Below are 23,851 nucleotides of genomic sequence, written 5' to 3' on the forward strand. Positions count from 1 at the left end.
CACACAGAACATACTAACATTATTTTACTGATATATAAAACATTTTTAAAGTTATATTTATTTCCTCCTTTTTTTCTTCGATGAATAAAGAATAAAAGAAACAACATTCGCCAGTAAAATATGGGATTTTGAACCCATGCGGTTAAATAGAATATGAGTTGACCAATGAGAAAGCAATAAATTTTAGTTTCCATGACGATGAGAATCAACATATATTTTAAATTGACGTGCTTACTCGCATGGGCGTCAGTTACGTTTTCTTGACATAATAAAGCTGCCTCAATCACACACACGCGCACGCACGCGCACACGCACACACACACGCACACACACACACACACACACACACACAAGTAAATTACACACGGTAGATCAGTGGCGGATTCTGTATTTTGACTGTCTTCCCTACCTTAAACGTAAAATACTTTCGAACATCCTCTGCGGTCTGCACACCCCTTATACGCACACACGAATGTTGTTCATACAGCATATATTCATATATACATACATTTATGTATGTACGTGTGTGTGTCTGTGTGTGTGTGTGTATGTGTGTGTTATACAAACAGCGTTGTTATTGTCGTAAATGTTATTTTATTACTCATTCTTTAACTCAGAACTGTAAGTATATTCATTGGAAAAAAAATCACAATATTTATAATATTTTGATTATTTATAATTCATATTTTGTTTTTTAGTTTAGATTCTTTTCTGAACATTAAGTATTCGATTATATGGGATTTTAAACAAAAATGTCTTTTTTTAATTGCTAATCGTAAGATCATGATTATTCGTGAAGATGTTGAGTAACTCCAGTCAGTTGTGTTCGAGCGGATCAATGGAAGTCTAGTATTATTATCTTTATTGTGGTTAACGACGAGAAAGGAGGAGTTTAGTTGGGGAGCATTTTGGTTTTTCGTCTTCAGTTAATCCACCTGAAAAGCAACGGAGAAGCCAACCCCGTCCCCTCGTCGAATCTTGTTTCTAACATAAGGCACAAAGTTATACATTTTTGTTAAATGGATATGGTCTATAACCAGGTCCCAGTACTTGATTAGTATTTACTTTTATGAATCCTGGATGGAGGAAATGCAAATTCAACGTAAGCAGGATTCAAATTGGGACGGTACTGTTTCGCATATATATACTAGACTACACTCTATGAAGGGCTATTCGACTAATTGACATAAAATCAACAAACACACTCTAACGTCTGCCCCAAGGAAGTGCTGTATCTTCTTTCCTTTTTTCCTGCTGCAAATATGAAGAGTATCAAAAGGTGGCGAGCTGGCAGAATCGTAGGCATGCCAAGCAGAATACTTAGCGGCATTTTGTTCGTCTTTACGTGCTGCGTTCAACTTCCACCGAGGTTGACTTTGCCTTTCATCCTTTCGAGGTCGATAAAATAAGTACCAGTCGAACATTGGGGTCGATGTAATCGACTTACCCCGGCCCCCGAAATCGCAGGCTTTGTGCAAAAATTTGAACGCAATATAAAGGCGGCAACTTGGCAGAGTTATTAGTACGTTGAGCAAATGCCTAGCGGCATTTCTTGTGACTTTTCGTTCCGAGTTCAAATGCTGCCAAGGTCAACTTTACTTTTCAGGATTGATAAAATATTGTACCAATCGAGCTCTAGGGTCTATGTAATCAACTGGCCACTTCCCAGAACTAATAATGACTTTCTGATCCTTGAAGCTGGCCGATATTATATCTCCTCCACTCAAGCACACTGGCTCACTGAACTCATTCCATCTTGTCACCTTTGTTGCGTCCCAACCCCCTTGACCCTGCGCTGCCCACCTAATGCCCTTCCCCGCCAGAACATTGATCCTCTAGAATCTTCTTGCTCATGTCCTTTGAGATGTTCATCTGTAACAGTTTAAACCAAACATTAACAGCATCAGTCTTACCATTCGACGAAAGACGAAGTTAAATTCGGCAAGATTTGAACTCAATGAAATACATTAAGGCATTTTGCTTGATGCTCTGACGATTCTCAATAACATGGCTGTGCGAATCGACATCAGGGGAGCGTTTTGTAAACTAAATACAAAATACGTCATATTTTCATGTATGTTATAAAGCGATATGAAAAATACTTCCATCAACGGAGATTATCTCAGCAATTAGTAAACGAAACTCCCTCTGAGTGTTTAAAACAACTGGCAGAATAAGGTAACTCAAATCAGATCAACTTAATCGAAAATTTTAGACAATACAATGCAGATAGGAAAGGGGTCTTGTCTTTAAAGCGAAATGGTGAAAGCAATTATCATGTTTAGATCTTATTAAACCTCATCAGCAAAGGTATATCCAACTGATATGGCAATCGAGGTGTGATATATCTATCTGTATGTATGTATGTATAGTTTGAAGTATGTTTGAGACTCATTCGAACCCATAAGAAGGCTATTTACAGCATTTTGCCATCGAGAAATATTCTCACTGTAGACAAAAAAGTATGACCGCACCAGGTCAGTTCGGAGCGCTCTCTACCCAGATCAATAGATACAAGCTTTTCGAAGTAATCTTCTGATCAGCATCGAACACTGTTAAGAGAGGTAACGCCGAATTGACCAACTAATACATATTCCTCCAACTGACTTTGCAATGTTTAATAAGATCGAGATACAGATCATGAACAATGCACGACAGTTCATAAGATATTAAATTTATGGTAAGATGTTTGAAAAACGACATGACTCCGAGAAACACAAACAAAATTTGACGAAAAGTAGCCATTTGAATGTGGAAATATAGAACAGTGAAAATGAGAACGAAAACAAAGCAATGATAATACTGAATTCCTACATAGGCATAAAGTCTGGTATTTTGGAGGATAGTTTAGTCAATTATATCACCTTTTCCTTACATATCAACCCCGACGGGATTTTAAGCTCAAAGTATAAAGGGACATAACCCATTACTGATTCCTAAATATAGGCGGAGATCTGTGTCAATTCTTTCGACTTTTTTATTTAATTAATTTAATCTAATTCAATTCAGTCATGAATTTGCATGATTTTTATATCTCTGTACGAAACGATCGTCTGCATGAATTAAAATTCTCTTATAAATTTTAACAACTTGTCTTCTCCATTTTTAACTAAATTGATGAACTTTATGGGATTTCTTTCCATAAATTCACCACACATCATATACAAGTATTATTTTCATCTTCGCAAATTTATGCCTGTAAACAACCTGCGAAATATGAAGAATCAACATTAGAAATCTTTTTTGGAAACCACCAAATCAAAGGACGAATCTACAATCAATCTTGTTACACACACACACACACACACACACACACACACACACACACACACATATATTAGTAATAATGGTTTCGGTTTCAAATTTTGGCTCAAGGCAGCAATTTCGCGGGAGGGGGATAAATCGATTATATCGATCCAAGTGCTCAACTGGTACTTATCTTATCAACTCCAAAAGGATGAAAGGCAAAGTCGACCTCGGCAGAATTTGAACTCATAGCGTTAAAACGGACGAAATGCCTCTAAGCATTTTCCCCCGGCGTGCTAACGGTTCTGCCAGCTCGCCGTCTTGTATATATTAGTAATAATAATTTTTACCCGCACAAGGCCTCATATTTAGGCGAGGGCATTTATTGACTGTTCTGTAGTTTATGAATCTTGAAAGTTGTTGAGACCAGATCGAGGTATGAAAGAACCGAATTTACTTATGCAAGGCATTTTCCGAGCTCTGACGATTCTGCCTTCTCGCTGCATTTATAACTATTTCTAATTTAGGCACAGAACCAGTAAGTTTGAGGGGAGGGGTGACGAGTCGATTACATCGACCTCAGTACAAGACTGACACTTTATTTTACCGACTCTGAAAATACGAAAGGCAAAGTTGAATTCGGTGATATTTGAACTTAGAGTGCAAACAAATTGGAAGAAATACTATTTAAGCATTTTATTCGACGCACTAACGGTTCAACTAGCTTGCTGCCTTACTGGTGATAGTGGTGGTGGTGGTGGTGGTGGTGGTGGTGCTGCTGCAACTACTACTACTACTACTACTACTACTACTACTACTACTACTACTACTACTACTGCGTTATTGGCTACAAAGGCCGCAAAAGCAAGACAATACGTAGGACATAGACATGTGAAACAATAAAAACAATAAGAAATTATAAGAACAAAATTTCCCAGGAGCGACCAAAGTATCTCACAGATTCCGAGTCACCCTGATCACTAGGCAAGTGACTATTATGGCTAATCAAAGATCATCATAGATCCAGAATTACCTTGGCCCCCAAAGTCAAGTGCTTGTTCCTAACTTTATTTTCAACATATATGCGTACTGATACGTTTTTGTTTTTATCATTTTCACTTCAGTCACTCAAGGTCCTGTCAGCCTCCAGGGAACCAGAGTAGCTTAGCTTACGCTGCCAAAATCTCTAATTTCCCTCATCAAGGTGAAACATTTAAAATCTTGATCTGGCCGGCAGAGTTAGGCGTGGATTATATGGATGGTGAAAGTCAAGCGACTAAGGGTGTTCGAGATAACGTGCTATTGGCGTGGTTGCAAAGGGAACTTCTTAACCGCACAGCCATGTCTACACCTGTGCATATATATTTACGTTTGTCCGTATGTATGTATGTATGTATGTATGTATGTATGTATGTATGTATGTATGTATGTATGTATGTACGTATGTATGCCAGTGGACATGCTTTGTAACAAGTTATGACATAAATTGCAAGATCTTAATAGAAGGGAAGCAACTCTATTTAAAAGGGGCAATAATTCATTGATAATGGTACTATGTAAGATAAAAGCAATCCAGTTTTGTGTTTCTCGTTTTTATCTTCGTCAACTTTGCGATGTACATGCAAGGACTCTTACACTACAAAGGCAGCTATGACGGAATTACCTTTGTGTCTGTTTCAAGACAAACGTTTCTTTTATGTATATATGGCTTATATATGTGTATTTGTATGAACATGTGGCTCTATAAGGACTTCTAGCAAAAGTAAGGGTTTTTAACGTATTGTAATGGATATCTATGCGTGCTATGATTTTGAATAGTATTATCTAAAACTTAAAAAATTCAAACTAATGCTTTCAGCATTTTTCTAATGCATAAGTCTAATGAATGAAACAAGGTAAAGTAATTTTCTGTATATTTTACGTTTGAAAGGGAAATGCGCCTGCAATTCACACACATTCGCACACACAAACTCTCTCTCTCTCTCTCACACACACTCACACACATACACACACACACGGAAGCACACACATACACACACACACACACAAACTCAAATACACACTCACACTCAAACACACACACCACACGCGCGCACGTACACACATGCTCAAACATGCATGCACATACACATACACACACATGCAGACACTCAAACACACACACACTCACGCACACACGCACACAGACTAACGCACGCACGCACGCACGCACACACTCGCATTCTCTCTCTCTCTCTCTCTCTCTCTCTCTCACACACACACACACACACACACACTCATTCTCTCTCTTTCACGCACTCATTCTCTCTCTCACACACACATCACAGTGGTAATCTTTGAATTTACCCCACTGGGCAGCCAGCCAAGCCTATACAAGCTTATACAACAGAGCCAAAAGTGGGGGTGATCTTCCCTTTGCACTCCGCTGCTGCGCTACTGGAAACATAAGTTGGTTTTACAAATGGTGGAAACCAGAACTTAACACATATAGCAGTCAAAAGTATCGGTTCGGCTTTACATCCCTCAGTGTATTTTAGATGAAGATAACTGTCTCGTTCATCCGGGATATATCTTTTATGTCTTATCTATTTTACTTGTTTAAGCCACAGACTGCGACGATGCTAGGGCATCGCCTTGAAGAATTTCTAGTCGAATGAATCGACCCCAGTACTTCTTTTAAAAGCCTGGTACATATTCTATCGGTTTTTTCTGCCGAGTCACTAAGTTACAGAGATGTAGACACACCAATACGAGCTCTGAAGTGGTGATGGGACACACACACACACACACAACGGGCTTCTTTCAGTTTCCGTCAACCAAATCCACTGACAAGGCTTTGGTCGGCCCGCGGCTATAGTAGAAGATACTGACCCAAGGAGCCATGCATAAGGCAACCCGGAACCGTGTGGTTGGGAAGCAAGCTTCTTACCACACAGTCACAACCGCGCCTCTATAATATACATATATGTTTTATGATGTACTATATATATATATATATATATATATATATATATATAATATAATATAGGATAAATTCTTTATAAGAATTTATCAAGTAGTCAGCGTGAAAAAAACCTCATAATGAAAAAATAACGAAAAATTTCGTAATGAAAAAATTCATCGTTTCTTCATAGATATATTTAATTATATATAAAGGGCATTAACTGTGTATTAGCGTGAGGCATTAATACACAGTTAATGCCCTTTATATATAATTAAATATATATATATATACCCTGTTTCTAGTTGTCTCTTCTAATATGAAAGATTTATATGAAAATTCGATTTATTATTTGTATTAGCTTTATGTCATTGACATGCATCACTTGCTTTATTCGTGCAGGGACGAAGTCCCATCCCCCCCACGCACACCCCAGACCACGCGCGCTCGCGTTTAATTTATGCGTGTAGTCGAATATTGTGAGCACTTAATGTAATTCTACTGTAATGGCAGCGAGCAATCAGAATCGCTAGCACACAGAGCAGAACACTTAGCGGCATTTCGTCTGAGTTCAAATCCTGCCGAGGAAGACAAAGTAAGTACCAGTTATACACTGGTGTCGATATAATTGACTTATCCACCTCTCTCCCGAAATTGCTGGCTTTGTGCCAAAATTTCGAAACTAATGTATTCTGTAGAATCAGTCAATGCTTCTTTACTGATTTACTTAAATGATTTACTTGGTGCATGTTTGTGATCTTTCAGATGCGCTTCACGAGTAGAGATCCAATCGTAAGTGTGCTGTGAAGTCTCTGCTGGGACTGAATTAAGGTCTGTTCTTATTAGGAAATTAGTTCACGTTAGCGACAATTAATCATGAAGGGAAAATACTCTGCCAAAATGTTTACTAGTCATTGATAAGGGAGGCTACTTTTCGAGTAGTTGATTTACTGGCGTTTGGTTAGTGATCCCCGCAACATGAGAGCCTCAACTTTTTCGTACCACGGACACGTTTCATGAAAGACAATTTTTCATCGAACGGAGGAATCTTGGGCATAACAAAACACAATAAAGTACATAATACATATATATATGCTAATTATCACACACACACACACATACACACACAAAGAAGCAATTTCTCCATAAATTGAATCATCTTCATTTATCATTTTCTTTAATGTTCTTTCTTTTTTTGCAAGACTTCTTTTGTACCCCACCAAACACACCGTTTTTTATTTAATTTTTTTTCTACCCCCCTCCCCCGTTTTCGGGTACGGAGAATGCGAATCTGCAAAAAAACTGGCAAAAATCGGCATTTTGAAATTACCCCACCACTAAATTCTTCTTTTTTAAACTTTCTTCAGAAAATTAAAAAAAAAAAAAAAAAAAAAAAAAAATGCGGAAAAATACGGAGATTATGGATTCTGAATAAAATTTACAAACATTTTTGTAAAATCTTTTTTTCACAATTTTTTTTGTCAAAATATGCGGAAGAATACGGAGATTACGATTCTGAAAAAATAGGGTTAGGGTTAGGGTTTTAGAGTTAGGGTTAGGTTTTAGGGTTAGGGTTAGGGCTTTAGGGTTTTAAGGTTACTGTTAGGGTTTTAGGCTTACGGTTTTAGGCTTAAGGTTAGGGTTAGGGTTGGGGTTTTAGGATTAGGTTTGCGGAAAAAAGTGAAAAATGAAGACATGGGGAGAGGCAAAAAATTTCAAAATTCCGATTTTTGGCAATTTTCCGGAAACTCCGTATCCGAAAACGTGGGATTTTGGCAAAAAAAAAAAAAAAAAACACAATAATTTGTGAGAAAATGGAGGTGGGGACAGGGAGGAAGTCTTTCCATTTTTTCTTCTTATCACTGAACATCGATTTCATCAATTTTGGAGCATTTTGTTAGTGTTATGGGATTTCCCTCGCTTCCGTTCATTATGTTAAAAAAAAAATTTTTTGACTTCTAGTAAATAATATTCAGAAAAGATTATTAAAAAAAAAAAAATAATTGAAAATGTATATGTGTAGTCTAAAGAAGCATGTTTCATGATGTGTTTTTCTGTTTTATTTTGCAGTTTTTAGAAGAAACATAGGTTTTTGTGTTAATTATTCCTACCAGTAAATCTTCTGAATGGAAGATCTTATAAGAAGCATACCACATATAAATGTGGGTAATATTCAAATGGCTAATTGGCAAGATGTAAAAATCACCCTGTTTCCAGATTGTTCTGAATCAAACTGCACTATCGTTCTAAATAGTTTAAAATTCACTTTGAAATATCCTCTGCAACGAAGAAATATTCACAAATGTTCCAGCAGCGAGCGAGCCAAATTCCTGGAAAATTTCCAGATTGTTGATACTGGAATTATTATAGTTAACTTGGAAGATGTTTGGAAGAATCGGCAGAATTTAAACAAGTTGGTTCGTTGGAAACATGTCATAAGCAAAGATGCATCCAGTTTAAATTGCAGAGCTTCTCAGTTAGTATCAAACATAGATAATGTATTGAACTCTAGTTTCTTACCGTCTTATGAATCTATAGCAAAATTGCCCGATCAGATCATATGGTCAGTCCCTCATATTTCTGTGCAAGGAAATCCTATGGCTAGTTGGTCTGATATTAGAGATGTTCTATTTCCTGGTTGTACTGGAAAAAACTGCACCATTGTGTTAAACTGCCTTCGTCTAAAGCTGAAGTATCCTTTAATAACACAGAATATCTATACGTGTTCTTCCAAACAGCAATCAAGATTTCTCAGCAAATTTCAAATGCTTCCTAAAATGGATACTATTGTCAATTTAAAACAAGTTATATTCTATTGGTCGTGCTTGGTTGAAATGGTTGTTAAAAAACATTGGGCCACGAAAGACCCATCTTCTTCTTCGTGCACTTTGTTTTCACTTTACCATTCCATATCCAATACAAATAACACTATCAACAGCACCCATTTTCAGGGCTCTACTTCTGAATTATATTCACTTCGCCTTTTACCGTTCTCCGGTGCTGACGGTTTAATGTATAACCTGCCAGGATTTATCAGAACTGACCACAGAGGACAGAGACAAGCTTATGTGCCAATACACGCCCTCTTAAGCGTGTTTCCTGCTATGTCACTGACAGTAAAAGATATTTTGAGATGGCAATTTCATATAACTACCTTAAACAGCTGGAGTAATCAAGAAACAAACTGGGATCAGCCAGTTATTTTGTGTCCGCGGAAGTTAACAGCCCAGATGCCAGATATTTTGACACAAACAGGTTTTTTATGTAAGTATATATATATATATATATATATATATATAACTATGATTTGCCCTCTCTGTGATTCAGAAGTTTGGGATGTTTATAGATAGATATCTATATGTTTGTTAAAACTTTGAGATAATGTCATATGTAATTTCATAAAGGTGGCGTGCTGGCAGAAACGTTAGCACGCCGGGTGAAATGCATAACGATTTTTCGTCTGTCTTTACGTTTTGAGTTCAAATTCCGCCGAGGTCAACTTCGCCTTTCATCCTTTCGGGGCCGATAAATTAAGTACCAGTTGCGTACTGAGATCGATCTAATCGACTGGCCCCCTCCCTCAAAATTTCGAACCTTGTGCCTAGAGTAGAAAAGAATACTACCCTCTAAAATGACCTATGGTGAAATAATTTTTTTTTTAGTGCTAGGCTAATCTTGTTTGAAGAGACTTATGATCATAGACGGTATTTCGTCCGTCTTTACGTTTTGAGTTCAAATTCCGCCAAGGTCGAACTTGCTTTTCATACTTTCCAATTCGATGAGATAAAGTACTAATCAAATATTGGCTTCGATATAACCGACCTGCTCCCTTTCCTCAAAATTGTTGGCTTTCTGGCAAAATTAGAAGGAAAGAAATATTCTTTTCTACACTTGGCACAAAGCCCGAAATTTTGGGGGAGGGGGCCAGTCGATTAAATGGACCCCAGTGCGCAACTGGTACTTAATTTATTGACCCCGAAAGGATGAAAGGCAAAGTCGACCTCGGCGGAATTTCAACTCAGAACGTAGCGTCGGGCGAAATACTCATAAAGGGCTATACAAAGAATTTTTAAGACATCACAAAACATAAAGACAGTACAAAACGCAAACATAAAATCGGGGTAATTAAAATAAAATGATAATATGCAAGTATGAAAAAAATGAGGCGCAATGTCCACTCGATCCCCGAAGTCGGGTGGTTACATTTATCCAGTTTTTCACTTTTACGTTCAACGTCATGTAAACATTTTAACGGTTTTGTAACTCAAAAAATTCAAACACACGCATTATATTTCTTCCATTAATCATTGTTACGTCCGTCCTTAACAACTGCAAATAATCAGTTCTAGGGGGTGGTGTCTCCACCAACCATATCTGTTTCGTTATTATATTTTCACCATGTTCTTTTATGCACTCCCAGCATCTTTCCTCACGTATCAAAATGCATTTTTCAGCACATTTCTCTAGCATCTTCACTCTTATTATTTCTCCCAACCTCTCGACCCTTCTCTCCATCTGCTCGAAATTCTCGTACTTTATCAAAACCCCCTTGTATTTCACATCTTTATCCGTTCTCTCCTCCTCTTCTTGTACATTATTAGTTTCTGGCTTTTTTATCTCTTTTTTGTTTTCTGTTGACCGTTCCTTTGACTTATTTTTCCTTCGCTTTTTAGGGTTAGTAGCTCCGTTTTCGTTCTTTTCCTTTGTTTTCTGTCTCACACTTCTGTCTCTTTTATTTCCTCAGTGTGGTCTACAATTCTTTCCTCCTCTGTTTGTGCTTTCTCTTGCTGTGGCTGTGTGAACTCATATAGAGGGCATTTGGTCTTCATATGACCTCTCTCCCCGCATATATAACAATTTGGTTGTCTTCCCTCGATTACAACATTTAACGTTTTCTCGTCCTCCACTTCTATCTGGTAGGGAATTCTTTCTATGTCCTCGAATGTGGCAAAAAGCCACATTTCGAGTCCAAATCCCCACCATTCGCACACTTTTGTTTTCGCCACTGGTCCCAATTCCGGCTCCTCCTTGGTTGCAGCCAGCACTGTTGCAACCAACCACTCTGGTTTAATATCTGGTGTAACTCTGGGAATTCGTATTTTCACACTTCTTCTTCCTCTATAGCTTGGTAGCAATGCTATTTTCTCACTTCTTAATATGTTGGTTGCATGCTTGGTTGCCTCTTCTATAGTGGCGAACCTCACCTCAACCGTACAGAACTTTCTTCCTCTGTTGATGTACGTGGCTTCATTGACAATTTCACCCAGGCACTCCTCGATTTCTTCTTCCGTCACCATTTCAATTTTACCGGTTTCGACAGCCTGTGTACGATACACTACTGTCCTCAGAATTTTATTTTCTTTAGTCTCTTTTGGGGGGTACAATTTGTATGAGTCTCCCTCAACTTCTATCAAATTCCTGCTTCTGGTAACCTCCATATTCAACTTGATTAACTTGGTTTCTAGCGGCACTGGCTTCCTCACCGCAGTGGCTTTGGCGTAGCTCTCCATACTGGAGACACTACCACTTGTCATAGCTGGGAAAAATGCAGCAGCTCACGTGAAATACAACCATAATACTTCTACAAAAATCACAATTATTCACCGAGACAGTTTTCACAAAGTAACACAACAGTATTCACAATAATTCACAGAGCCGTTATACCGCGAAGCAGTTCGCCCGGCGTGCTAACGTTTCTGCCAAGAAGGAAAGAAATATTATTCTTATTGCTATCAAAATCTAGTGAGCACCAGAAGAAACGCTTTGCAGTTTTACGTTCTGAGATCAAATCCTACCAGCGTCGTCTTCATTCTTTTTTTTTCAGTCCGACTTAATCCAGTATAAACCTATAGTATACCAATGTAAGAAATTACATTAGGACCGCCGCCGCCACCGCATCATAAATAGTGTTGCTTACAATATGCTTTTACTTTTGACAGGTTCCTATATAACGTCACAGACCATGTTACTGAACTGGACATTCTTCATGAGAGCTCTTTACCACATGTCCCCACCTTCAACGGCAACTATTCCATGGGAGGAAAAGTTCTATTCTCACAAGGTGATTCAATTTTCATACACACACGCACATACAGCTCTTTATATTCCTAACGCGATATAATATAACAATATTATATCGCATAAGGAAGAGCATCGAGCCGTAGAAACCATGTGAAAGTAGACCTTGGAGTACGATGTTGTCCTTCAACTCATCGGCTCCTGTCAATCCGTCCAACCATGCCAGCATAGAACATGGACCTTAAATGATAATGATGATGATGATGATGGTGATGGTGATATCGTATTGACACATGAATATTCCCAGCGTTGATACTCTTTCTCTTCCACTCTTTTCCCCCTCCCTTCCTCTCTATTTCTCTCCGTCTCTCTATCTTTTCCCTCTTCGGTTTTCTTCCCCCTCTATTTCTCTCTCTCTTTCTCTCTCCTTTTCTCTCTTTTTCTCTCTCTGCCTTTGTATCTCTTCTCTCTCTTCTTCCTCCTTCCTCTATCATCTCCCTCGCCTCTCTTACCTCCCTCCCCTCTCCGTTTCCTTGTCCACCCTCTCTCTCCGATGCTACGCTTGCAGAGTAATAGTTTCTCTAAAAAGTATCGCTAATTCTATTTCATGTTGGTATGTGTCTAGGTCGCTCGATGTGATAGGTCGAGGATGAGGCGTTTCTTCATGCTGTACGGATGGTGGGTGGAGGCGCAATGGCCCAGTGGTTAGGGCAGCGGACTCGCGGTCATAGGATCGTGGTATCGATTCCCAGACCGGGCGTTGTGAGTGTTTATTGAGCGAAAACACCCAAAGCTCCACGAGGCTCCGGCAGGGGATGGTGGCGAACCCTGCTGTACTCTTTCACCACAACTTTCTCTCACACTTACTTCCTGTTTCTGTTGTGCCTGTAATTCAAAGGGTCAGCCTTGTCACACTGTGTCACGCTGAATATCCCCGAGAACTACGTTAAGGGTACACGTGTCTGTGGAGTGCTCAGCCACTTGCACGTTAATTTCACGAGCAGGCTGTTCCGTTGATCGGATCAACTGGAACCCTCGTCGTCGTAAGCGACGGAGTGCCAGCAACGGATTGTGGGAATCAAAGTTCCAGAACTGTCCGTTCAATATGGGCCTGCGATATGATAAGACTCTCACGTCGATTTCGATTCAACCAACCCATTGAATTTAGCGAATTCAGTGGTTGAGTATTCCATAGAGAAACGTATACTCTTAATGAAATTCACAGGTAGACTCAGCATGATATAGTGTGTCTGTCAAGGCTAGACCGTTGAATTGCAAGTAAAATTCATCGGATGGGCTTCGCTAAAGTTTCCGTCTATCCGAGTTCCTTTACAAGGCTTTTGTTATCCCGAGACTGCTGGATTGAACCCGGGACGTCATTGTTAGCCAAGGGGTCAGTAGTTTTTTTTTTACTATACTACTGATACCTTTCAGAGTGCACAATTGAAATATTTACTCCAAGTAAGCTCTGTCTGAGCAAATCTATGATCAAAGGTGAATTTTTTTCTTAGCCAAACAATATCTAGAATTACTTTATATATTACGCCATAAGGGTTTTTGTTGCCATCATTTTATCATAACATATCACGATTTCTTGGGGGCGTATGGTTTAGTAGTTTGGGTGTTGGACACATGACCGTAAGATTGTGATTTCGATCCCGGACCGGGCGATGCACTCTTGAGCAAAACACTTCATTTCACGTTGCCCCAGTCCACTCAGCAGGGGAAAATGAGAAATCATGCGACGGACCAGCGTCCCGTCCAGGGAGGAATATATACACCGGAAAAACCGATAAACTGGCCCTAATCTCCTCACGGAGTAATGTGGATTAACCATTTTACGATTTCTGTTATTGTTTCTCCGTTTTCTTCCCAGATCTCTGTTATTGTAACCTCTGTTTTGTATTTGTTGGTTCACTTGAAGCAGAAAGCATTTTTGTTCGATTTTCGTAGTTATTTGTATTAATTTTCCATAATACTGCACTAGATATATTTGTAGTTCTATAATTGATATTTTGTAATAATGTTCTAGCTGTATATGGCTCCTACCACTTTGTATTCGTGGTAAATATAGTCCTTCATTGCCAGATTTGGGTGGCATATTCTAAAAGCAGTCATTATTACCTCTGCCTTAGGGAAGGCGGAGATATTGTTTTCAGTCGTGTTTGTTTGTTTGTCCGTGGAAAGGATATCTCAAGAACCACTGGATAGATTCGTATGAAACTTTTGGGATGTTTGGCCTCGTGACTGGCACGAACTGATTAGATTTGGGGATCGATCCGGTACGAGACAAGGATTCTAGATTATTTGTTATATTTACTTTACTTTATATAAAGTATTACGATCTTACATTGACTTTCAAGTCTTTCTCTGATTATCTCCCTTGAAAGCACGCTCATGGTTTCCACGTAAGTTATGGCGGCGTTGCTGTTGCTAAAGTTTTATTTTCGTTTCTCTATTATTAATTTTACTCGCGTCTCTTTCTTAGTAGAAACTGATGGATAACAAAATCAAACTACATAAACAAACGGTAGCAAAACCGTTCAGAAATTAATTAACACTAACATATTCAGTAACAATAATAAATTTAATTTATCCTCGACAATTTTTTAGTTTTACCAATTTAGAATATACCGCTCCTGTTTAAAACCTCTCACTTACTTGACAATTGCATTTCTAGCTCTGCCTTGAAGGAAGCTTTACTTCTTGGACTCGCGTTTTTGTACGCAATGATATTGTTGAACCTCCGTTATCAGCACCGTATGCAGGTCCTTTTCGTTTTCTTTCGCGCACGGATAGAATTTTCACTATAGACCTTAATGGTCGTAAAGATACTATCAGCGGATAGACTAGAAAAGGCCTTCATAGAGAAAACTGTCCCTGTTCCCACTGCAGACGACATACACACAGCATTACAAACACGGCTCGCACACCCACCTTCACATTCCATGACTACCATTGGGATCGATCAGGTACCGGACAAGGATTCTGGGTTATTTCTCCGTTTTTTTAAACTTAATTTTTGAGAGCGGTCGTGTTCTTTTTTTCAGTATTCTCGTTTGTGAGAGCAGTCGAGTTTACTTCAGACATTCTCATTTTAAAAATCATCTTCCGCTAATCGTTGAGAGGACATTGGTGTTGCCTTGGCGGAGGTTTGCACTCTTGTTGTTGTTGTTATTCTTGTCGTCGTCGTCGTTGTTGTAAATGATGATGCTGTTGATGCTGTTGTTGTGGTAATAGTAGTTGTTATTGTTGTTACTGTTATTACAAATTTGCGTACCTTTACTAATGTAGTGAGTCAATATTCGTTCATATTTTATAGAGTCCCGTGACCAGAATATTGAAAATTCATTTATCAAAAAATAATGCTAATAACAACAATAATAGCCAGAAAAGACAGGAACTAAGTCGAACTACAGAAAACAACTCCTCTGGAAAAGTTTTAAATTATCAATTATTGCTATGGGAATATCAAAAGAGCAAACAACGAGCGCTTATTTTTCTGAAGTAAGTTCTTTTATCTGATATCGGTTTCAATTTTGTCGGAATGCCAGCAACAATGGGGGAGGGTGTAAGTCGATTACATCGACACCAGTGTTCAACTGGTACTTATTTTATCGACCCCGAAAGGATGAAAGGCAAAGTCGACTCTGGCAGAATTTGAACTCAGGACGTAACGACAGAATAAACGTTGCTAAGCATTTTCCCCGGTGTGCTAACGATTCTGCCAGCTCACCGCCTTTCTAATATCTTATATCTACGACGCACTGGCGGTCCGTTCAGAGGGACTGTTGTTATCTCGGTGATCTATACGCCATGGAAACTGGGTAACCAGCCCTTGGAATACTAGGTCTTGAAGACAATAGTGTCCTTGGGTTGATGATGAAGTTTAAAATAGATTTCTCATGTAGGATATAAACCTGACTTTGTAAATTAGAGTCATATGCCCTCTAACTATTATACGTTACTGGTGTCTGACAATGTAGTTTTGTATGCTAATCTTTGACCTGAAATTCATTTTCTCCATAAATCAATAAATAAAGAGTTAATAAATTTTGGGTAATTTTACCCAATCGAAAGCCATAGACATATAGGTGCCTGTTTCCATATTAACAAGCCAAGCTGTTACAAACTGTTTATTCGCGTGGTCATTTTAAACTTATTAAATGGGGGAGGGGTCGTGAAATGTGCTAAAAATAATAGCTAAATAGACCTTAAATCACGCACAAGAAATTTTTGTTTTGGTTTTTGCATAATCGTACGAATTCCCGTTTGTAGAATTTGCAAAAATAATCGTAAGAATTCCCGTGTGGAGAATTCGCAAAAATTTTTGAAAATTCCCAAAAAATGAAAAAATTATGAGGGGTTATGTGGCGTGCGTAAAGCAGAATTCCGCCAATATTTCATTTTATTACAGTTGACAACACGTGCTGTCACGCACAAAATGAGAGCTTCAAAATCCTGTTTTCTGACTGGGTGAAAATTATCAAACCTCTGTAACTTTTTTAAACATTTTTTTTTTGAAAAAGTGAATTATTTCCTGAGATTCAGCGTGGAAAATTACATCAGTACACCAAATTTTAAAATTTTCACTAAACTTTGAATAAAAGATCCGACCTATATTTAAAGGCGTTCTAGCCATGATTTTATCATATTTTCTTAAACAGAGTGTACTCAAAACCACATTATCAGTGGATCCTTTTACAAGACATAGGACATGATTTGAGATGGATTTGGATGGGTATTGCTGGAAGATTTTGGGGATCTGTTCTGTTTGGCTGCCAATTTTCAATGTCTTCAATTCCTGCTCGAATTGATTTTATATTCTGCATAATGATATGGTTTTGTATGTTAATCACTGCTTTGAAATTCATTTTCGCAATAAAGCAATAAATAAAGTCATTAGCTTTTAAAGTTTGCAAATTTTGGGTAATTTTAGCCAATCGTAAGCCAAAGACATATCCATGCCTTTTTCCATAGTAACAAGTCAAGCATGAGAATTCTTTTGTCTGCAAGAAAGCACGTGTCGAATAATATATTCCACTCATTGAGGTGGTCGTCAGATGTACTAAAAATAACAGCCAAATAAGTCTTAAATCACGCACCAAAAATTTTTTGTTTTATTTTTGGATAATCGCACGAATTCTCGTGTATAGAATATAAATTGACAAAACTTTTCTGAAAATTCCAAAAAATAAAAAAAGTTATGAGGGGGTTATATGGCGTGCATAAAGCAAAATTTGATTTGTTTACAGTTGACAACACGTGCTGTCGAGCACAAAATACCAAATCCAATTTTTTGACCGAGTGAAAATTATCAAACTTTAAACCTCAGTAACTTTTTAAAAAATTTTCTGGAAAAAGTGAAATATCTCCTGAGATTCAGCTTGGAAAACTACATTAATGTACCAAATTTTAAAATTTTCTACAAACTTTGAATTTTCGAAAATTGGCAGCCAAATTGGAAAGATCCTATTTTGATGGTTGCGTGACTTAATCCATATCCCAGTTTAACACCACCACCTGAACCTTGAATATCTTTAGCAGTGTGTGGTGTTGGTTTGTTTACGTCCCAGTAACTTTACGATTCGGCATGACACAGACAGAATAAATACCAGACACTAAAAAATAAGTACTGAGATCGATCTGTTCGATTAAACCCTTCACGGTGACGCTCCGGCTTGACTGGACTACAATGACTGAAAAATAAGAGAAAAGAATTATATATATATATAAGCAAATTTGTTGTTGAAAATGCACCTAAATTTGGAAAACTTGTAATTGTTTAAAATAAATTTATTTATGTATATACCAAACTAGTTTCAACAATATTTTTTGATTATCAATGGTAAAACTTTAAAAGTTTCAATGTTGGCAAAAGGAAAAGAAAACAAAAAGTTGCAGTTTTACCTTGTATTTCTATATTTGTCTTCAGGACATTCGGAAAAGCGGTAGTTGGAAAAGGTTGTTGCTTAGATGTATGTGTATGTGGTGGTGGTGTGCGGAGGGTAGGGAAGGAAGGAGGAAGGTGTCATGTGCAGACTGTTGTTGCTATAGCAACCAGTGTTCTTCGTGTAGTTTCTTCCTGTTATTAGTGGCTAGTCTCAATAAGTTTATGAGGGTTTCCATAATTCTGAGATTACCCATGTAGCATTGGGTTGCCGAGATGGAACATTGAATATATATATATATATATATATATATATATATATATATTTATTAATCATATTGAACCGTTTCGAGCTATTCGGCTCATCCTCAGTCGCAAGCACCTGCATGCCAGAGCGATAGCCAGAGTCGGCTATCGCTAACAGCATATTGTAAATAAAGCGACCATCGATTACTGATTTGCAACAATCAAAATAGCTAGTTGTAAAATTAGTGATTCGTGGTGACTTTGTTGGGAAAAGTAACATACATACATACATACATACATAGGGGATGTGTAACACACTGCCTAAATGCCAATCTTGAGAAATTAGGCTTCTCAAAACCAGAAAAGAGATAGCTGATTCAAAGATTACAGATTCAATCTATCACTGGAAATGTAAAAATTTGTAAAACCTTCCAGAACTCTATCGTTTATGTATATATGAGAATGTATAGATATGTAACTATATGCAAGAGAATACATACATAAAACAAAACATACGAATCTGCACATATACATGCATGCATACATACAAAAATACTCTGTTCATATTGCTGAAATTCGAATGAAGGGGCCTTGGATCTAGGTTAGAAACAGGCCCTTTCTCTACTGGCAAAAAAATCTTGAAATAAAGCTGAATAATGACATACATACGTACATGCATGAATACGTACATACATAGTATATATATATATATATATATATATATATATATATATACACACACATGATATAGAGAATGTTTAGGGCTGGAGACCAACTGCCTCCGCCTATTGTTTGTCGCTTCGCTTTGTTATCAAAGAGTCGTAATAGAAAATTTAAAATATTCAATTTCTTGACAGGACTACCAATGTTAACAATGGAACAGAAGCAGGTGGCACACCTTTTAAGAACTGGTTGCATCTCACGAAGAAAACAATTACTTCTGGTCGTTCAAACAAACCCACCAGAAACCAACTGAATGATGTTAACGTCAGTGGAAACAAAACAAACGACAAAACTAGTCAGACGGTGCCAATAAGCCGAATAAAAACCTGTATTGTAGCTACTGATAAAAAAAATGCCAGTACTCGCCCGGAAAAGCTGAATTTTAACCATAAAAAACAGCCACCTCATTATTTACCTAAAGAGAAAAATCCTAACCCTCAAATATATTCATCAAATCCAACATCAGGTAAGAAATCGGGTTTAACATTAAATACAAGATCTCGTCAAGAAAAGCTACACTCCAAAGAGAACAATGATTCTGTTAATTTTTTAGCTAAACGAAAAACAGCAGAAAAGCCGACTGTACCGACATCTTCAAGTGGAAAAACTTCAACTCGACGTGTTCTGCAAACGTATGGTCATTCAGAAAGAAAATGTAAAGTTCCTATTCAAAACAGTAAAAAAATGAGCAAACAAAAGAAAAGAACAAGGATTATGAAAAATGGAACATCTTTGAAATACAAAAAGGAACTACAACGAAATAGTAAAGGAATACTTAACATTACTAATAATTCCCGATCAAGATTTAACAACAAAGAGAATATTCGAGAAGTGTCTAGTGATGTAGGAGAAAATTATTCTTCAAAAGTGAACCAGGGCTTTATCAATGTCGATTGGAAATCAATCTATCCAGTTCACGGATCCTTGATAAAAGCTAAACCAATTAAAAAGAATATCTTGATGCGAGAGCTGTTGAAAAAAGATATTGGTCTCCTGAGAGAGACGGCGAAATTGGTGTGTACGTGCAGAGATGCATATCGGCCAGCAGATAAAGCTCCTTTGTGTAGATTCTTGCAGCAGAAATTCAACACGAATAGCAGTCATTGTTTGGTCCATTCGCTTATTGTTGGAGATAAACCGCAAAGAAAAATGCGAAACAGCGATCCCAAATTAGAGAGTACATCGCTAGAACCCAAGGACAATGCAAATGATAACATGTTGACATCTACCAAAGAGAAACTATTTTTTGTCAGACATCCAAAGAAAGTAATGCTTGATGCTTATCATAGACAGAAACCAGAAGTCGAGTAATACGAGTTGAGTGTGGGTTTTATATCACTGATGCATAAGTATTGCATTATTACCAGAAATCCAACTATGGTGGAGTTGGTCGAGATACCAGAATACTCCGGACTGAATGTTTTACTACAACTACTTCGATACCGACCAGTCTCACTACCAATTCTATTGAGTTTTACTTCGGTTTTTCATTTAATCTGGAATCGAGAAAGTTATCAGATGTAAATGTGCATCATTTGTACCCTCGGGTAGGTGCAATCGATCATACCGTTCTCTACAAAAAATTTGCCTTACTCTGACTCGAAGAATATTAATATTCACGAAAATCTATATTCTCTCTTTCTCTCTCACTCCATATCTATCTATCTATCTATCTATCTATCCTACATATGTATGTATTTATGTGTATGTATGTGTGTGTGTGTATGAACATCATAAGAATCACAATCTAGTATATATGCTCAAAATATATACATGCAAATAAAAACAATTAAATTCCAAATTTCGTAGTCTCTTAAGGTAAGTATAAAACAGTCTGTCCACAATGTTTTAATTCACAGCAAAATATTATTTCAACATTTGTAAACTAGTTCGTGTGTAAAGATGATTAACTGTGAGGCCTAGTCTTGAGATGTTAGGCATGGCAATTCGAAAACAAACGAAGTACGACTATGTCCAAACATTAGATATTACTTTACCTCACGGCGAGAAATGACATGGTGGATAAATTCTTTCTTCTGGCTTGCATGGTCATTGGTTTAACTCTAACGAAACCTTAAGAGATTCCGAAGTAGTGTAGTCAAATTGATACATTCTGTATTACTGATAATTTGGGGTTATATTCCAAAAGCGTTCGATATCACATCAGTTCTTACGTAGTCGTTCGACCTGGTCCAAAGAGAATCAAACACACACACACATTGGTGTTTTAGATATATAATGTAGTCCCGGGTGTGGAGGCGCAATGGCCCAGTGGTTAGGGCAGCGGACTCGCGGTCATAGGATCGCGGTTTCGATTCCCAGACCGGGCGTTGTGCGTGTTTATTGAGTGAAAACACCTAAAAGCCCCACGAGGCTCCGGTAGGGGATGGTGGCGAACCCTGCTGTACTCTTTCACCACAACTTTCTCTCACTCTTACTTCCTGTTTCTGTTGTGCCTGTAATTCAAAGGGTCAGCCTTGTCACACTGTGTCACGCTGAATATTCCCGAGAACTACGTGTCTGTGGAGTGATCAGCCACTTGCACGTTAATTTCACGAGCAGGCTGTTCCGTTGATCGGATCAACTGGAATCCTTGACTTCGTAAGCGACGGAGTGCCAACACGTAGTCCCAGGTATTTCTGGAACTTCCTTGTCGTTGTTACAATACTTACAAATGTCTTCTAATAATGATTTCTCATATCGGCATCAAGTCACAATAATAATCAATAGAATCGACGGAAGCACGTGAAATAAAGTGGAAAGTAAATTTGGTATTTCCACTTTATTTCAGCTCACCGCCTTTCTTAATATATTGATTCTTTCTTATTTTTGGCACAAGGCCTGCAGTTTTAGAAGGAGAGGGAAGTCGATCACAATGATCACCACCAGTACTTGACTGCTACTTTGTTTTATCGACCCCGAAAAGATGAAAAGCAAAGTCAACCTCGGCAGCATTTGAACTCAGAACGTAAAGCTAGACGAAATGCCGCTGAGCATTTGGTCTGACATGCCAACGATTCTGGCATCTCGCTGCCTTTTTTTGATGTATCAAGAATGAAATCCTATTTAGGGTTTATTAGTTACATACAAGCTTGTCTTTATGAGTGTGTAAGTAAAACCTAGGATAGATCGACATGGATTTTCTGGAGCTTAATTGAACCACAGGTTTCATGACTTTTGTTTATTCATAATCATTTTCTCTGTCCAAACCGCCAAAGCATAAAAATCCCCCAAACAAATCAAAACAAGAATTAATTATCAGGTGAAAAAAAAAAACAATGGGGTTTCACGTGTTTCATATATTTCCAGAGGATATTAGCGAGGCAAGTGAACTGACATTTCTACGACCTATGTTTGGACGCCAAGCTTTAGGTTATGTCTATATGGAAACTCATATCTGTTGTACAATGTTCGACTTTCATTTGTGTAAAGTAAGAATCAGGCTATTAACATTCGAAGCACCTGGAGGACAAAGAATGTGGTAAGAAATTGGAGACCACAAATTAATACAAAGGAATTAAAGTGATATCCGGCATTGGTTTCACATACTATACTATATAGCGTACATATATCTCTTTTACTCTTTTACTTGTTTCAGTCTTTTGACTGTGGCCATGCTGGAGCACCACCTTTAGTCGAGCTAATCGACCCAGGACTTATTCTTTAGAAGCCTAGTACTTATTCTATCGATCTCTTTTGCCGAACCGCTAAGTTACGGGGACATAAACACACCAGCATCGGTTGTCAAGCGATGTTGGGGGGACAAACACACACATATAAACATATACACACACATACATATATATATATACATATATACGACGGGCTTCTTTCAGTTTCCGTCTACCAAATCCACTCACAAGGCTTTGGTCGGCCCGAGGCTATAGTAGAAGACACTTGCCCGAGGTGTCACGTAGTGGGACTGAACCCAGAACCATGTGGTTGGTAAGCAAGCTACTTACCACACAGCCACTCCTACGCCTATGATATATATATATATATATATATATATATATATATATATATATATATATATATATATGTATGTATGTATGTATGTATGCATGCATGTGGATGTATATATATATATATATATATATATATATATATATATATATATATGTATATATATAAAAGTTAGATAAGGCCGGTTTATGGGATTACCATAGATTTCACGTCCATAAAGGGCTTAGCTTTATAGCGTATCATCAAATCCCAAAACCTCTTGGCTAAAGGTCTCTCTAGTGAGTGACCTCTCTAGAATATGGGGAAGGAAAGGACTCCGTTACTTAATGTCAACAAGGGGGATTGTATCCTTTTGGCTATCGACCGTCGGTGATCCGGCCTTATCTAACTTTAATATATACTGTTCTATAACCGAGAGCGTCCTTCTCTTTTTCGGATTTATGTTTACGGACGATACATGTGATATATATATATATATATATATATATATATATATACATATATATATATATTTATTATTTATTATTTATGTGTTTCAGCCAAGTGGCTGCGGTCAAGCTGGTGCACCACCGTGATTTTCACGTTCCTCGCATGGCTCTTCTCCCCCACCTGACATGGTCCAATCAGGAGTTTTGATGGCACATCTGGTGTATAAGAGAATTTGACATAGCTGCCCTAATCTGCGTCTCATTACGAGCCATTGGTTCGTCTGGTACCGTGGAGAGGAAAGTGTCAAGATTTGTCTTGAAGACCTCCGTATCCATGTCTTGCATGTCTCTCAAATGTTTTGGCAGGGCATTGAAGAGCTGAGGTCCTCTGAA

At 37.9% G+C, this 23,851-nt stretch overlaps 1 protein-coding gene across 1 annotated transcript; it reads left to right on the top strand.

Annotated features, from left to right (window-relative positions):
- Positions 1-285: 285 nt before the first annotated feature.
- On the top strand, positions 286-22,013 carry LOC106869130 (uncharacterized). The gene is made up of 5 exons (XM_014914701.3): positions 286-621; positions 8,258-9,451; positions 12,127-12,248; positions 15,528-15,712; positions 19,199-22,013. Exons 2-5 carry the CDS (start codon positions 8,314-8,316, stop codon positions 20,373-20,375), a joined length of 2,622 nt encoding a protein of 873 aa, XP_014770187.1. The 5' UTR covers positions 286-621; positions 8,258-8,313; the 3' UTR covers positions 20,376-22,013.
- Positions 22,014-23,851: the final 1,838 nt, after the last annotated feature.

This window comes from Octopus bimaculoides, chromosome 3 (assembly GCF_046866305.1).
Source record: "Octopus bimaculoides isolate indiv1 chromosome 3, ASM4686630v1, whole genome shotgun sequence".
Classification (NCBI taxonomy): domain Eukaryota; kingdom Metazoa; phylum Mollusca; class Cephalopoda; order Octopoda; family Octopodidae; genus Octopus; species Octopus bimaculoides.

Excerpts from the sequence above, each read along its gene's own strand:
- LOC106869130 (XM_014914701.3), top strand. The coding sequence starts at position 8,314 with ATGGAAGATCTTATAAGAAGCATACCACATATAAATGTGGGTAATATT. Across the intron at positions 12,249-15,527 it reads AAAAGTTCTATTCTCACAAG|AGTCCCGTGACCAGAATATT; the intron begins GTGATTCAATTT and ends CATATTTTATAG. Across the intron at positions 15,713-19,198 it reads CGAGCGCTTATTTTTCTGAA|GACTACCAATGTTAACAATG; the intron begins GTAAGTTCTTTT and ends ATTTCTTGACAG.